The 14,494-nt window shown below is 38.5% G+C and overlaps 1 protein-coding gene across 1 annotated transcript; it reads left to right on the top strand.

The window, feature by feature from the left end:
- Positions 1-10,069: 10,069 nt before the first annotated feature.
- LOC310877728 (T cell receptor beta chain MC.7.G5-like) lies at positions 10,070-13,473 on the top strand (the record flags this gene model as incomplete). Its single annotated transcript, XM_083791677.1, has 5 exons — positions 10,070-10,121; positions 11,310-11,663; positions 11,770-11,784; positions 12,001-12,104; positions 13,196-13,473. Coding segments are annotated over 5 exons (552 nt in total), but the record flags the coding sequence as incomplete, so codon positions are not given.
- Between the last annotated feature and the right edge of the window lie 1,021 nt (positions 13,474-14,494).

Here is a 14,494-nt window from a genome sequence, read left to right as displayed (position 1 = left end):
AGACGTCATCACAAATTGACCAAGGAAACACAAAAGTTTGGGTCACACAATTGGCAGGTGCTTTGCGATAGGTGCTGGGTAATTAATCACACCACCTGCCAATTGTGTGACCCAAACTTTTGTGTGTCTATGGTAAACAACAGGAAGTATCTAAAATTGTCCCCTCGCCGGAGAGAAAGGCGTCCGTGTGCATCTCTTGAAAAAGTGGAGATAATTCACTAAATACGCGTTTTGTGCCAGAACTTTCACATGGATATAAAACTAGAGGACCATTTTTCACTCCACGTCTTTGGAATAATTTAATGGGTGAGTACAAACGGAGCATTTATCACATTCATGCCGCACATGGTAACGGTCTACCACAAATAAAGGATTGTGTTATATGGCTCTGTATGTGAAATACTGTACATACTGTATGTAACAACAAGAGCCGTTCTAGGGCTATCTCTCCAGGTGATTTCTGGTACCACAGCAATGACAGCATCATTCTATAGTCTGTTAATCACATGTGTACAGATCAGCTGTGTTGTCTCCTGGGACTCTGAAGAGTGCAGATGAAGTCTGGTGGATGTTGAAGCTGAGACCGAAGCCTGATACTGTACATAAGAGAAACTACTGAAATGGTGAGTGGTTAAAATGTTTTATCAAAGCCAAATGTATTAGTGAATTGGTTAAGAGACCAACACGGAACACAGAGCTAATTTTAACTCGAAGTTGAGACTGAGTAGAATATGACTGTGGCTAGCTACATCAATGAGAATATACAGTATATGCCTGTCGGGTGTCGGCTGAGCTTCCTGATGCTTGAGGAGGAGAAAGGAAGTGACGTGGAAACACTATGGTACACTACAGACTACAGTACATGTAGTCTCAATGTGTTCAATGGACATGCATGTCCATTGAATAGCAATGCTGGCACATTTAAAGATGTTGTCTGCATAGTGTGATTAACTGTAACTGCACAATTTGATTATGAGCAGTACGCATGACTTTCAATTTTGAAATTCCTCTAAAATGTACCACATCACAAGTGGCCAATTACCTCCGGCTGCAAGTCTTTAACGGTAAGGGAGAGACGCAGCACACGCTCACTTAAGGACTTTACGGAAGAATATTTATCTTTATAAATCCCATAGGCCTTTGTGGATAAATATTTATCTTTATAAATCCCATAGTCAATCTGACCACCAGCAAAGGCGTAGTAGACAATGAGCCTCATGGACTCTCCTGGACCCTGTCTGTACCAGTACATACTACATATCATCATACAGTAGATATGAATGATAGATAGCTATCTTATTATATATACTGTATTACTGCAGTACTGTTCATCTCAGCAGATTTGTATGCATTGCTCCAGCTGATTTCAGGGAACTGGGTGACATCCTGGCATTGACCTGTGGGGACAAAATATTGTAGTATACTGAAAGACTGCAAATATACAATATATTGTATATTGATCAATAATCATTGAGTGATAAGTCACTGGTCAAACATTTGTATTTGTATTGAAAACCCATGCTTTTGCCTTATCATTTAAGTAAAAGTAATCAAAAGTATTTGAGTAATCATATTAATCCCGGCCTTTAAAGAGCGGAATCTACACAACGTATAGACACAATAAAATGCTGTGACTAGTTATCATAACCAGGGGGCTACAGAAGGAACCTCCCTGTTCAAATATGTCATCTGTGTTTTGGCACAGACTGAGATGGAATGAGAATAGAGGTTAGAACGGATGCATTTTCTTTTTTAGGTATTGCATAACTAGATGGGGCATGCATTGTTCCCCACTTGCATCATTCTAATCTAAACTAATTATAATTCAGAATTTTTTTAAACTACATGTAAGACTTTTCGTTTTTAAGTTATATCGTTGGCATTTTCATGCTTTATTTCAGATGCGAAGGTGGTCAGATTCAAACTCCCTAAAGGCCAAGAGTCTTCAAAAGGGGGGCCGGGACCACTAGGGGGTCCTCAGAGTTACTACAGGGGGGTCACCAAATCTTTGTCATAGGAACTTTTAATTTTCATGAATACAACTTATTAATAGAAAACAAACATTAATTTACACATTGATGATGACATTGCTGTCAAACAAGTATTATAAGCGACTGTACCTGTTACTCCATGGGTGTGTAATCTTAAATGTACCCTGTTAAGGTTGGTGTATGTTCTGAAATGTTATTTTAATTTTATTTTACAAGAACTAGGCACAATCACACATGTATCTGTCATGCTGAAGCAGTGGCACAATTCACTCTTCATGTTCATAACTAAGTTGAGTGTTCTCAATTTAGTTAATGAAAATGAAAAGAGAATGAATTGTGCCTAATGCCTATGGTGCAGTATGACAGAGAAACTTGCATTGCTCCCAGGTCATGCAGAATTGTTTTGACTGAGAATTGTACCATGATATGCACCCTTTCTTTTCCTGCTATGGCTTGTTGGGGTTGTTGTTGAGCTGTGAAGGCTCTCTGAGTCATTGTGGTTTAGTTGAGGCACAGTAGTACAGTGCCAAATCTTTGGCATCAACGTCATGTATCATTAGGAAGGATTTCAGCACCAGAGGTCTTGACAGTGTGTACTTGGAGTTTCTTGTCGTCTCTTTGTCTGTACCAATACATGTAGTAGAACTGGTCATCATCTTGTTCACAGTGCAAAGTGACTGAGGCATCCCCCTTGAGGCTCAGGGCAAATGGTGTCTGTTGAATTTCCACACTACGAGAGAATTCTGTAAGGTAGGGTTAAAATACATGAATATAATATACTCAAATTATGAAATAATTCATTTGAGTGATGCCTTTTAAAATGTCTTACTAGCTAAGAGGAGAACTCCCACAACTGAGAAGAACCTCATATCCACAGATCGGAATAGGAATATGCACAACGTGAGCCTTTTAAAACCATCAGGAGGGGCTCAAAAGTTCTTAACTAAGCACCGCCCTGATTCCCATTTATACAGTAGTCTGCCAGTTTTCTTTAATGTTAATACATGCATGGTCACCACAGCCAACATAAAAAAGCATTTTAGAGACTCCTGCCCTGCCTGTCGAACTGTTAGTACGTCGGCCCAAACACATGGGCACAGAGAGGATGAATTACTACCTCACTAGGGGTCAATCAAGTCAAATGAGCAAGAGTATTGGCGATATGTTAAACTGATCATGATGTTGTGACTCGTTATACCTGCATGTGTGCATGAGTTAGTTACCAATAATGCAACAGCGTTTAATTGAAATCACTTATATCAATATGATCTTCTATGATGATGTTTGTTGTAAAGAGAAATGTACATTTGCACATTTGCATATACTTGAAAACTATTTGTAACTTATACACAGCTTCCCATGAAACATCTGCATTTTTCTTCTGGACTTCATGACCTAGTCTAGTGTCTTTTTATGTTAGATTACCTGTGATGCAGAACAGTGCTACTGTCAAGCTGAGTATAGGCCAAGTTTGATCATGATAATGTTGGCGTGTTGGAAGACGGATACAGCACCATAGTCTCTCCAGTATGACTGTCAGACTGTCAGTAATCGGTAGTCATCATTCAGTGGTAGGCCTATATAGTGCTTCATGGTGTATTTGACATGACAACAGGTGGGAGTGTCCCATCATTGTGTGATGGTGTGGTTTGATCCTCTATTAAACTGTCAACTCAACCATGTGATTATAACTGCAGTTTGAGTATAATGAGACTGGAGGTCCCCCTACAGGACGCTCAAGGGAAGTGCTGTCAAATTACTGTAATATTTTCATATACTCACTGGGGTGGGATAAATTAATGTTCATAGCCTATAACCTTGTGCCACCAGGGTAAAGCATGATTTCTATTTACTTCCATTTACTTAGTGCTCTGATTAGGTCAATTGAGCCTGCCTACCGTATCTTATTATCGGATACTATAGTGGTGGTGAGCATAACTGACACACCCCACACCTTTCCGGTTTTCCCTCTACAGTCTACAACTCTGTCAGTGAGGAGAAATGATCTGCAACCAGGCATAATGCACTCTGTGGCAGTTTCACATCATTTGATTCTGGAGGAGAGTGAATTGCATTTCTGTGCTGTAAGTGAACATGGTGACACAGTACCAGTCTGCAGTACTCTCTGTCCTGTAGGTGTAGGGGGAAGGGGGACATCCAGTCTCATTAATAGTTATGAATCCAATGGTTGATTTTCCTATAATTAGAGTACGATCAATAGAATGAGGAATAGAAGAGACTTTATTGTCCCAGAGGGATCTTTTGCTTTCACAGCCTGTTCAACATGGGACACAAGGAACAGTAGCATACAACAAAACGAACGGAACATGGTAAGACGATAACATAGAATCTCCCAGGTACATCCATATTAAGACACAACAATATGTCGAGACAGTTCACTATAAAAGCGTCATATTTCCTATTTCGATCGGAAATCTTTGCCCTGGTGGCATTAGTGTGACTGAGGGGGTGATCAGGGGTTATTGTGACTGAGGGGGTGATCAGTGTCATTTGCTATTGTGGGTTTGTCGTTCATGTCAAACCACATCAACACAATGCTGGGACACTCCTATCTCCTGTTGTCATAGCAAATGCGCTGTGACGAGTCTTCATATCCCTGATAACACTGATTGCTGACAGACTGTCATACTGGAAACTGGCTTCTCTGTCTTCCAACACATGGACATTATCATGTTCAAACTTAGCCTACTCAGCTTGATATTAGTGCTGTTCTGCATCACAAGTAATGTAAAAAACATAAAAAACAATTTCGTTTTTTTCTGCTGCTGCAGTTGGAAAGAATGACAAATAAAGCAATCTTGACTGAATCTTGAATGTCCTGCAGGAGAGAAGCGCAAAAGGAATGCTGTGCAGCAGAACCTAGCTAGCAGGCTATACTGAAGTTATTGCATGGACTGAATTATTAACATTATCAACACATTTATTGACATAAATTATATCAAGGCATAACATTTTCCAACAAAATTATTTGCAATACTTCACTAATGGCAATTTTCACTATCATGCACACAGTTCTTATTGATGCAGCTGTTGTCAACCAGCCCACCATAGTATGGAAAATCATGGGTGGCAATGCTACAATAAACTGCAGTCACACTAAAGATGGTTCCTACTTCCAAATGGACTGGTACAGACAGCTCCCAGGAGAAGGAATGAAACAAGTAGTGCTCACCATGCCATACAAGAAGCTTGAATATCAACATGGCTTCACTGACGAGAAATCCTCTTTCCACCAAGCCTGATGCTTTCAGTGGAACTTTCACTGTGAAGACTTTGATCCCAGAGGACAATGGATTGTATTTCTGTGCTGTGAGTGATACCACAGTGATACAGACAAACAGATGGGCTGAACAAAAACCCCAGTGGGGTATTTATTATTAAAGTCTCTCTCATAGTGTCCTGTAGGGGCAACCTGAGTCTCATTAATACTCTGCGGTTAAGATTTAATACAGTTGATTACAAACCACAACAATGCTGGGACACTCCACCTGTATTTGTTATAGTGACAACTTTTGACAAGTCTTCATATTGCTATGATAACCCTACCGATTACTAACATCATACTGGAGACATGGTGGTCTCAACACATGTGACATTATCATGAATCATGATCAGACATGGCCTACTCAGTCAAGTTGGCTACTGTAGCATAGCATCATCAGTTTGAGTTTTTGATCATGGAATACAATATAATATACATACAAAATACCTAACATATACCCATCATATAGGCTAATATATACTTTATTTTTTAAACACAGACCCAAAAATATATAATAAATAGGCTTATTGACTCTGTTACCTTCTATTTAAAACAAGCTTCTATTGCTGCTGAGACAGCTCTTTTTGGAGGACGTAAAGATAACTCACGAGCTAATAAACTTAGTTATAGCCTACAGGTAGACAGAACATTTAACAGTAGAATATTTTGAACGTAAAAGGTACCAAATTGGTGGAGCTCTCTCTAGTGGCGTGATTGTGAAATTACAGGTACATTGATACCTAGGAGCTAAATTGTTATGCATCTTCTCCACCCTACACAATTGATGGTGATACTGACTCTCTTCCAGCCAAGGCCACCGAGGGTAAAATCAATCTGACATTTATTTTGTGCAGTTGTTTTTTAGGGTTTTGGTAGTGCTAGTGTACCAGGATGTACAGGCGCAGTGAAGATGAACAAGTAAGACCTCTGTTGTTGTCGTCCTAATCATGAAATTATTGGCTGCCCACCACTGACTGGAGATGGGGTTTGATTCTTCCATGGCGCTCTGGCTTGCTTTGCCAGGAGCTCCAACAAGTTGGCGGAAAGACGCCATGGGACAGCGTTCTCGACTTCTACAGGTTGGTCGCGCACATCTTCAGCAAGGAGCATAATTGAGTGGGATGGTGTGTTCCTCCTCAGTTCATTCACGCTTCATTCACTCTACAGCGTCAACGCCATCACTCAACATGGAAAGAGCTCTCATAAGGATCCTCCCACTGTTTTGGATTAATGGTAACTTTAGTATTCTCATCTCTGTACTGAAATTAATGCTGCATTGCTTGGATGATATATCACTTAAAATATTGTATTGAATTGTTAGTGCTGGTATAAATGTAATGTCGTCTCTGTTCTAAATGTGAGTTACTTGTCTCCATACAGTTTAAAGGCTGTTTTTCCAGGAAATGTCTATCACTCTTGTATTTTATCCTGACAGTCAAATGGCACCAGCCCTATTTGACCAGTAGGTAACATTTTCATTGTCTGTTGATCTCTCTACAGGAGCATCACTCTGCAGAGAAAAAACAGTTCTTCAGACTCCAGCTGATGTGGTAGGACGGTAGGTGAACTGAACAATCATATTAATCTGACCTGCAGCCACAACATCCAAAGCTATGAGACTATTATCTGGTATCAGCGCTCCCTGGGAGACACTGCCCTGAAGCTGATAGGATATACAAGCAGCAGAAATAAAATTGCATTAAATCAAATTCAGCATCACACTGCTGAATAAAAGGTTCATTTGTAAAACGTTTAATTAAATGTAGCCTAGCTGTTTTCCTCTAGAAAGCTGAGATACCAGTCTTTTATATTAAATATTATGTTGACATTTGCTATGCCGAATAATACCTTTTAACTTATAATGCATTTACCATTACTGATACAATATGGCAATCATATTGTATCGGTACATCTTTTCTTTTTCTCCAAAGAGTGAATATTTCAATTTGATGTAAAACTCTTAAGTATATTTACTTTAATCATATACTCATATATACATTTCTTCTCTCGACAGATCTGTCACCCAGTAAAGAAAAACACTGTTCATCAGACACCAGCTGACCTGCTGGAGAAAATGAATAGTTCAGTCAACCTGTCCTGTAGCCACAGCACCCCAAACTACAACATGATCAGCTCTCAGTGGGAGACACTGCCTTCAAGCTTATTGCTCACGTGTATTACAAACGTCCAAGTGTTGAGACATCTTTTAAAGCCACTGGAATATCAGTGGAGATGGAGAGAAGGAAGCATGTCTTAAAACTGCAGAGACCTGAAGACGTTAGAGTATTTCTAGGCATCTACATCTAGCAAACAAAATGATAGAGAGATCGAGCTACAATCTAAAACAAAAGCCTCAGCTAATTTCAACACGACAATCTATCACTATCGGATGGACTCCACACCGGCTACTGCACTCAGTGTGGTGGTGTGGAATGCCATGTTGAAGTCGGCAGGACAAATAGTTCTCGAGTTACGTGGATTACAGACATACACACACGTACAGAGACGTGGTGCATAGTAGGATGACCCAACAGTGCAATATTTCACTGTATAATTGAAGGTTTTATAGTGAGACTGTTTCTATCATTGTAATATAATCATAAGAAACGTTACTCTACTTCTCAAATGGAACAATAATCATCTCTAGAGTCGGGGACAGCACAGGAGAGGTGACAAGATAAGAGGCAGTGATTGGAGGTTTGGCCCATCTTCTGTAGTGATGTCATCAAACTGTCATACTGTAGATCAGTGAAGTTCTGTGTGTCGCTATTCATTTATCTTTGGTGTTCATCATGATCCCCATTGCTGCTTTCGTAATCTGTCTGACAGGTAAAAACGGTGATATCTCCATACATAATACAATTTATTTCATAGCTGTTCATAACACTAAGGCTACTAAGGTTTCAAGTGGCATTATTTAAATGTAACTGTATAATAACAATATGGTACAATTATGTTCTATTCACAGGGTTCTGTCAAACCAGCAGAGTTGTGCAGACGCCTCTTAACCTGTTGGTTAAAGAGGGATCATCTGCCACATTTGACTGCTCACCACAGCTTAGTCGAAGCGCTGAAGTCGTAGTCTGGTACAGGGAAGATCGTCGGCACACACAGCTCAGGCTGCTGGGGCTTTTGTACAATCATGTGGCAAACCCAGAGGACGACTGGAAAGACAAGATCAAGTTGAAAGGAAATTCAAAGGAGAACTACAGCTCACTGTCAATCTCCAACCTGACAGCAGGGGACAGTGCTGTGTACTTTTGTGCAGCCAGACTGCACGGTGCAGCAGATCCTATCCTTTCCCTTACAAAAACTGCCACTTTCTTAAAACCCCATAATAACTCTGCCATAGAGCCTATTACAAGGCTTGACCTGGATGCTTATACACATAGTGTCTTACATGTTATATAGGGTCTCATCAACCTAATGCGTCATATATTTGAAAGGTTATCTTTTGTTGTGTATTAAACGTTTAGTTGAAGAGTCTAATGCTGCTTTGCCATAGGGTAGCACACTAGAAAGCAGTAGTGAGGAGCAGTAGGTTCACCTATATCTCAATAAAGAGAAACGGTGGTATGAATCTGTGGATTTGTCATGACCTTTTCTAACTTCATTACATCAAACAAGTTAAGAAATATTAGTAGTACCCCACGTTTTACAGTGATTTAAATTGTTCCACACACACTTAATAGCACATTTGGAGCCCCCATCTCTCATACACAGTAAAGGCTTCTGACACATGAACAGAAAAGTAGGGGATTGAGGTTTAGAACAACTGCAGTCAAGTAGCTGTGAAGTGATGCTCTTGTACTGGGACATGCCAATAAGTATATTATCCTCATTGTTTATGGGAAAGCTTTATGCCCACAGTCCCCACAACTGCAAGGACAAATTCCATAATGGTGCCATAAATGGTGGCATGACATGTCATGAGGCGTGATGTCACACGGCATGGCCATATATGGAGGCATGATGTCACACGGCGTGACCCTATAGGGAGACTATGGAGACGTGATGTCACGAGGCATGACCATAATTGGCGTGGGTGACTAACGGATGGGAGATGCAGGTTCTCATAGTAAATGGGACCTACAGTAAGTACGGTCGCACCAAGGAAACACAAAAATCAGTAATCAGTGTGACACTGCATGGTATCGAGGTCTACTTTGGACATGGAATTAAACTCACAGTTTTGGGTAAGTCAGAACTTTTACAATTTGAATGAATGCACTACAATAAACACAAAATGGTAAAAACAGTTTTAGGTGAATATATTATTTCAATGTTGTTGCATGTCATGTTTCCTTAGCAGAAAGAGGGACATATAAACAATACTTTGTTCTGAAATAATTCTGGTAAGGAATGATTCATGCATACTTTGGAAATGGATCAAAGTTGTTAATTGGGTAAGACAGTGTATGTAGGCTGACAGGTCAGTTAATTTTAGTTTTGAACCCAACTAGTAGCAAGTCAGACTGTTGAGAGTTAGGTTGTAATGATGTGAAAAATAACAGACCTGCACATCTTTGAATGCAATCTGAAATAAAGATCTGTCCGTAGGATTCAGATTACCTACTGTAAAATAAAAAACACGCAGGTGATCCTAACGGAACATTCATAATATTAGTGTTTAAATGGTTGACTTAAATCAGGTTTGACTTTACTCCATTTGAGAGAGAAAGGAGTGCATTGGTTTTTAAGCCTTTCAAAATAGTGCGAGTGCAATCATTTCTAAAGTGTTGGGTTGGGGGAGAGTCAGTAAACAAGGGGGTTTTGTTAACCTCTTAACACACTGTGTTCATACTCTGAGGCTTACTTTGGAGCTGGAACTAAACTCACTGTTTTAGGTAAGAAAATGAATCCTCTATAAACAAACTAATTATGTATCTGACATGAAAGGTTAATGTTGTTCTATATACTTTTTTAATCTTCTGATAGTTTTTGATTATTGATGTTCTATTGTCATTGTGTGATGTCACATATGATGATTTGTTCAGAGTTTGCCTTGTGTATGTTTAACACGAAGAAACTTTAATCTATGTTCAGTAGTATAGAGCTGTGGCAATGTGACATTTGGCACAATTTCTTGCTTACTGTAAATCACTCTGGATTAAAAGCGTCTTTAAAATGAGTTTTTCTGTAGCCTTGGGTCAGTCAGTGTGAACAATTACTAACCAGCTTACTTTGACAGTGGCACCAAACTAACTGTTCTTGGTAAGACATTTACTTGACTCTATAGACTTTAATGTTTGTTTAGGGTAGTTATGATGATTTTTTTTGCCAGCCAAGTTGATGGACTTTAATGATTGTTTAGGGCAGTAATTGACAACGTAAGACGTCATCTCGCTGATACAAATACATCTTGTAATACATTTATTTAAATTTTCATTTTTCACGGACATGTGAACATAAACATGCCTCTAACATTTGTACACCCCTCACTTCACAAGTGTTTTATTTTTTATGTTAGAAGAATAATGACTAGAAAGTACTGTTAAGTGAAATATCTCAAAGTACAAATTAACCACAATAAAATGTTATGTCCTAAAGTAGGATGAACGTATGAAAGACTAGTTGGGCGACAAAATGGGCGGAAAACTTGACTCCTCCAAATTCCTTGAATAGGGAAATTCAAAGTGAAACATCTCTACAAAATCTCTAAAAGTTGAATTCAAATTTCAAATGGTAGCCGATATGTCCCAAGTAGGCTGGAGGTTGTAGAGTTGGAACGACGTTTATAGCTAATTTATCTAAAGTATGAAGGACACCTAGTTGGGTACCCCAAAACACAGGGTGGAACACAAAATAGTGCTAAGATAACATTAGTGTGATTGCCTTAGAGATCCCACAATAATTCTTAATTTATTTCTAATGTATAAAATTCTAAATGGAATATGGAAGTCAACATGAACCTTATTTACAATTAGGCCTACTGTATGTATTTGTACTGTATGGAGGAGCACTGTATACTTTGAAGACCTTCAAAATACGGCTTTAATAATATTATCGGATTGATTTTGTCTGTCCAATACCAGAGCCTGGTGTCAATATCACACCACCTACAGTCAGAATCCTTCCACCTTCTCCAAACGAGTGTACAGACGAGAAGAAGACCCTTGTATGTGTGGCCACTGGATTCTACCCAGACCATGTCACTGTGTCCTGGAAAGTTGACGGGAACCTTCACACTGCAGGAGTGGTGACTGATAACGCAGCCTTGCAGAATAAAGACACCAAACTGTACACCATCACCAGCCGATTGAAGGTCCCAGCTGAGGAGTGGAACCAACCCACCAAGGAATTTGTTTGCATTGTTGGCTTCTATGATGGGAAGAATTACATCATTCACCCTGCCACAATTTACGGAATTTACGGAGTACATGCAGGTAAGTTAAATAGATACCAAAACATTTCATTTTTGTTATGTAAAAAAGGCAAGCACCCATCTAAACTAACCTTGTCTTATAATTTCTGTGTTTCTATCATGTGAATGTACAGGCACCACAAAAGGTAAGAATACGTATGTATTGTCAGAGTATTGGTGCATCATTCTTGCAGAGACAATATGCATGTTAACACAATGGTCACACTAAAATGTACTTCAGATTGAAACATCCACCAAAGTCATTTTCAGCGTTTTGTTCTGATGAATATAGATGTCAAAATAGTCTCTAGTTTGACTATTTGTATGCAAATAACTCAGATTGACGTTTTAATTATCTACAGAAGAGTATTTGAAGATCACACAAACTGCAAAGATGTCCTACATCTTCTTCCTCGCCAAGAGCAGCTTCTATGGACTCTTCCTTATGGCTTTACTGTGGATTCAGGTGGGTTCCATTTATGATCCTTGAACATGAACCATGTTCCTTGTACTTTAGCACATGTACTGACTTATTTGTTTTCCTGATAAAATTACACTTTTTGTGCACTATCCACTCAAAATAACATAATGAAAAATAAAGGTACTGGATCGCAGTCGCACACATTGGCAAAAGTAAATTTCAAATTTTAATTTCTACAGATTCATAACTGAGAGACAGACGTTTAGTTCAGCTTATCCCTGCATCAATGTCACAGATATAAACTGATAAAAATGCTTACGTATACTTAAATGCATAGTACTGTATGCAATTTTGCTGTGTTTAAACAAAATATAATTGTTTTACCCATCATTTCCCTCTATAACACCAGTTATCAGCCATTGGAGTAGGATGGTGGTGTTTACAGTTTTTTGTGTTTTCACTGTTTTTTTTTGTTAGCCCAAAAGCATCCTTGTCTACCAAACCAAGCAGTGAAAACATCTAAATACATTGAGAAGTTAATGTGTTTTTTGCAAACACCACCACAATACTCCAGTGGCTGACTGCTGGTATAGAAGGAAATAATACTATGGGTAAAAGAGTGTGTGTCCGCCCTTATTTGTTCATATCGGCAAATCCTAGCCAGTCCTAACCACCGATCCGACACGGGGGTAAGGGGTCGACACTATGGCAAGTAAATAAATGTTGGGGCATGTGGATGTGGAGTTTGCTTTCGAGTTGCTCAAACTGCAAGTGCACATTTGAGTGAGGAGTCTCCTATAAACACAACACGAGAGATGTATACATATATATATAATTATATATATATATATATATATATATATATATAGCTAGCTAAGATAACTATAAACACTATTCCCGGTCGGTGGACTTCAAAATAAGATTTATTTTCTTTTTTTATTAACATATATAATATTCTCTGGTATCGGCTAACACAAATTGTGGTATCCGGATAGGAAATGAAAAAAGTGTCGGGATATATATGCAAAAGTATATACTATGCCTTTAAATAAGGTTATTTTGAAATAGCCTATAAATATATATCGTTTTTGGATTTTCTTTTAGTGACTAAACCATCTTTTCTGTCCATTACACAGGGTCAATATAAAAAGCAGAACAACTGAATTTTGAGCCAACCCAAGCCACCACCATGGCAACCAAGTTCAGGGGATCTCATTTGCTTTGATTCAGTAAATAAAATGTAAAGCACAATACATATATTTTAACCTCTAGTGTCTTGACTTTGTAGATATTTGCATGTGAAAGGATGGAAATAGAACTGATCATGTCTGTATTTTACAAGAGGGAACTATTTGATACTTTTTCTCACCATGAGTTCATGCGTACAGTATACAGTAGCTACTCTTAACTACCGGTAAGTAAAAATCATGAGTCAAATCATGAGTCATCAATCATCAGTGAATAAATCATTATACAGATTTTCCTTAAATGATAATAACTTTGTGTGCTGTTATAAACATTATCATGACTGAAAAGTATATTAAAGCTTTTCAGAAAATCAAGTGATTCCCCCCCCCCTTTTTTGTATGACCTATGCTTCTCAGTTTGTGTATTTAATTAGTGTGGAAAGCCATGTGACACAAGGTGTTTAATGTGATTAATTGTTTCTCATGCAAATTATCAATGAGATCATTTATCAATTGAATTGGGCCAACTAAAAGCCTATAAACACATACATATCTCTCCTTTATCTGACATACATTTTGTCAGATGTTAAAGGGATATTTCAGTTTCAGTTTGGGTTCATTTTAACATCTAATCTAGCTGGATTCAGTATTTAGATAATTATTTGATATTCATTTGATCATACATGGTCACATCCTATATAAACCCGTTGTTGGCTTGTTTAAAAAAGAAAACGTAGCTAATTGAAAAAACACAGCCCCCTCACGTATTGGGACAATATCAGTCAGCAGAACCAAGGATGGGTGTTCGAATCTAAGATGGTTAAAATGGAGTTTGAAGTTACAGTGGGTTTCTATAGGAAGGCTGTGTTGATCAAATTTATATCTTATCAAATATCGAAATACTGAATCAAGCAACTTAAATACTGTCTGAAGTGCTCCCAAAAGCCTGAATAGACGTTAAAATGACCTGCAACATGTTTCAACGTGAAAATCACTTTAATATAAACGTACGTTCATTTCATATAATGATAATGATCATGGAGATGGAACCTTTATGTGACTACTGACTGGTATAGATAATGGCACTGGGCAAGTATATTAGTATATTTCCCCTCAAATCAAGTTCACAATAGTTTACTATAGTTGTCACCATTAGATCCATCATGGATCCATCTGTAAGGTGCCTGTCAAAAAGGTTTCCCTATCCCTATTAGCACACCTGTATTGTAGGAGTGATATTTTTAGCAG

Source organism: Protomyctophum parallelum (genome assembly GCF_964188405.1).
Source record: "Protomyctophum parallelum genome assembly, chromosome: 20".
In the NCBI taxonomy this organism is placed as follows: domain Eukaryota; kingdom Metazoa; phylum Chordata; class Actinopteri; order Myctophiformes; family Myctophidae; genus Protomyctophum; species Protomyctophum parallelum.
This window is presented reverse-complemented; position numbering and strand designations above follow the sequence as displayed.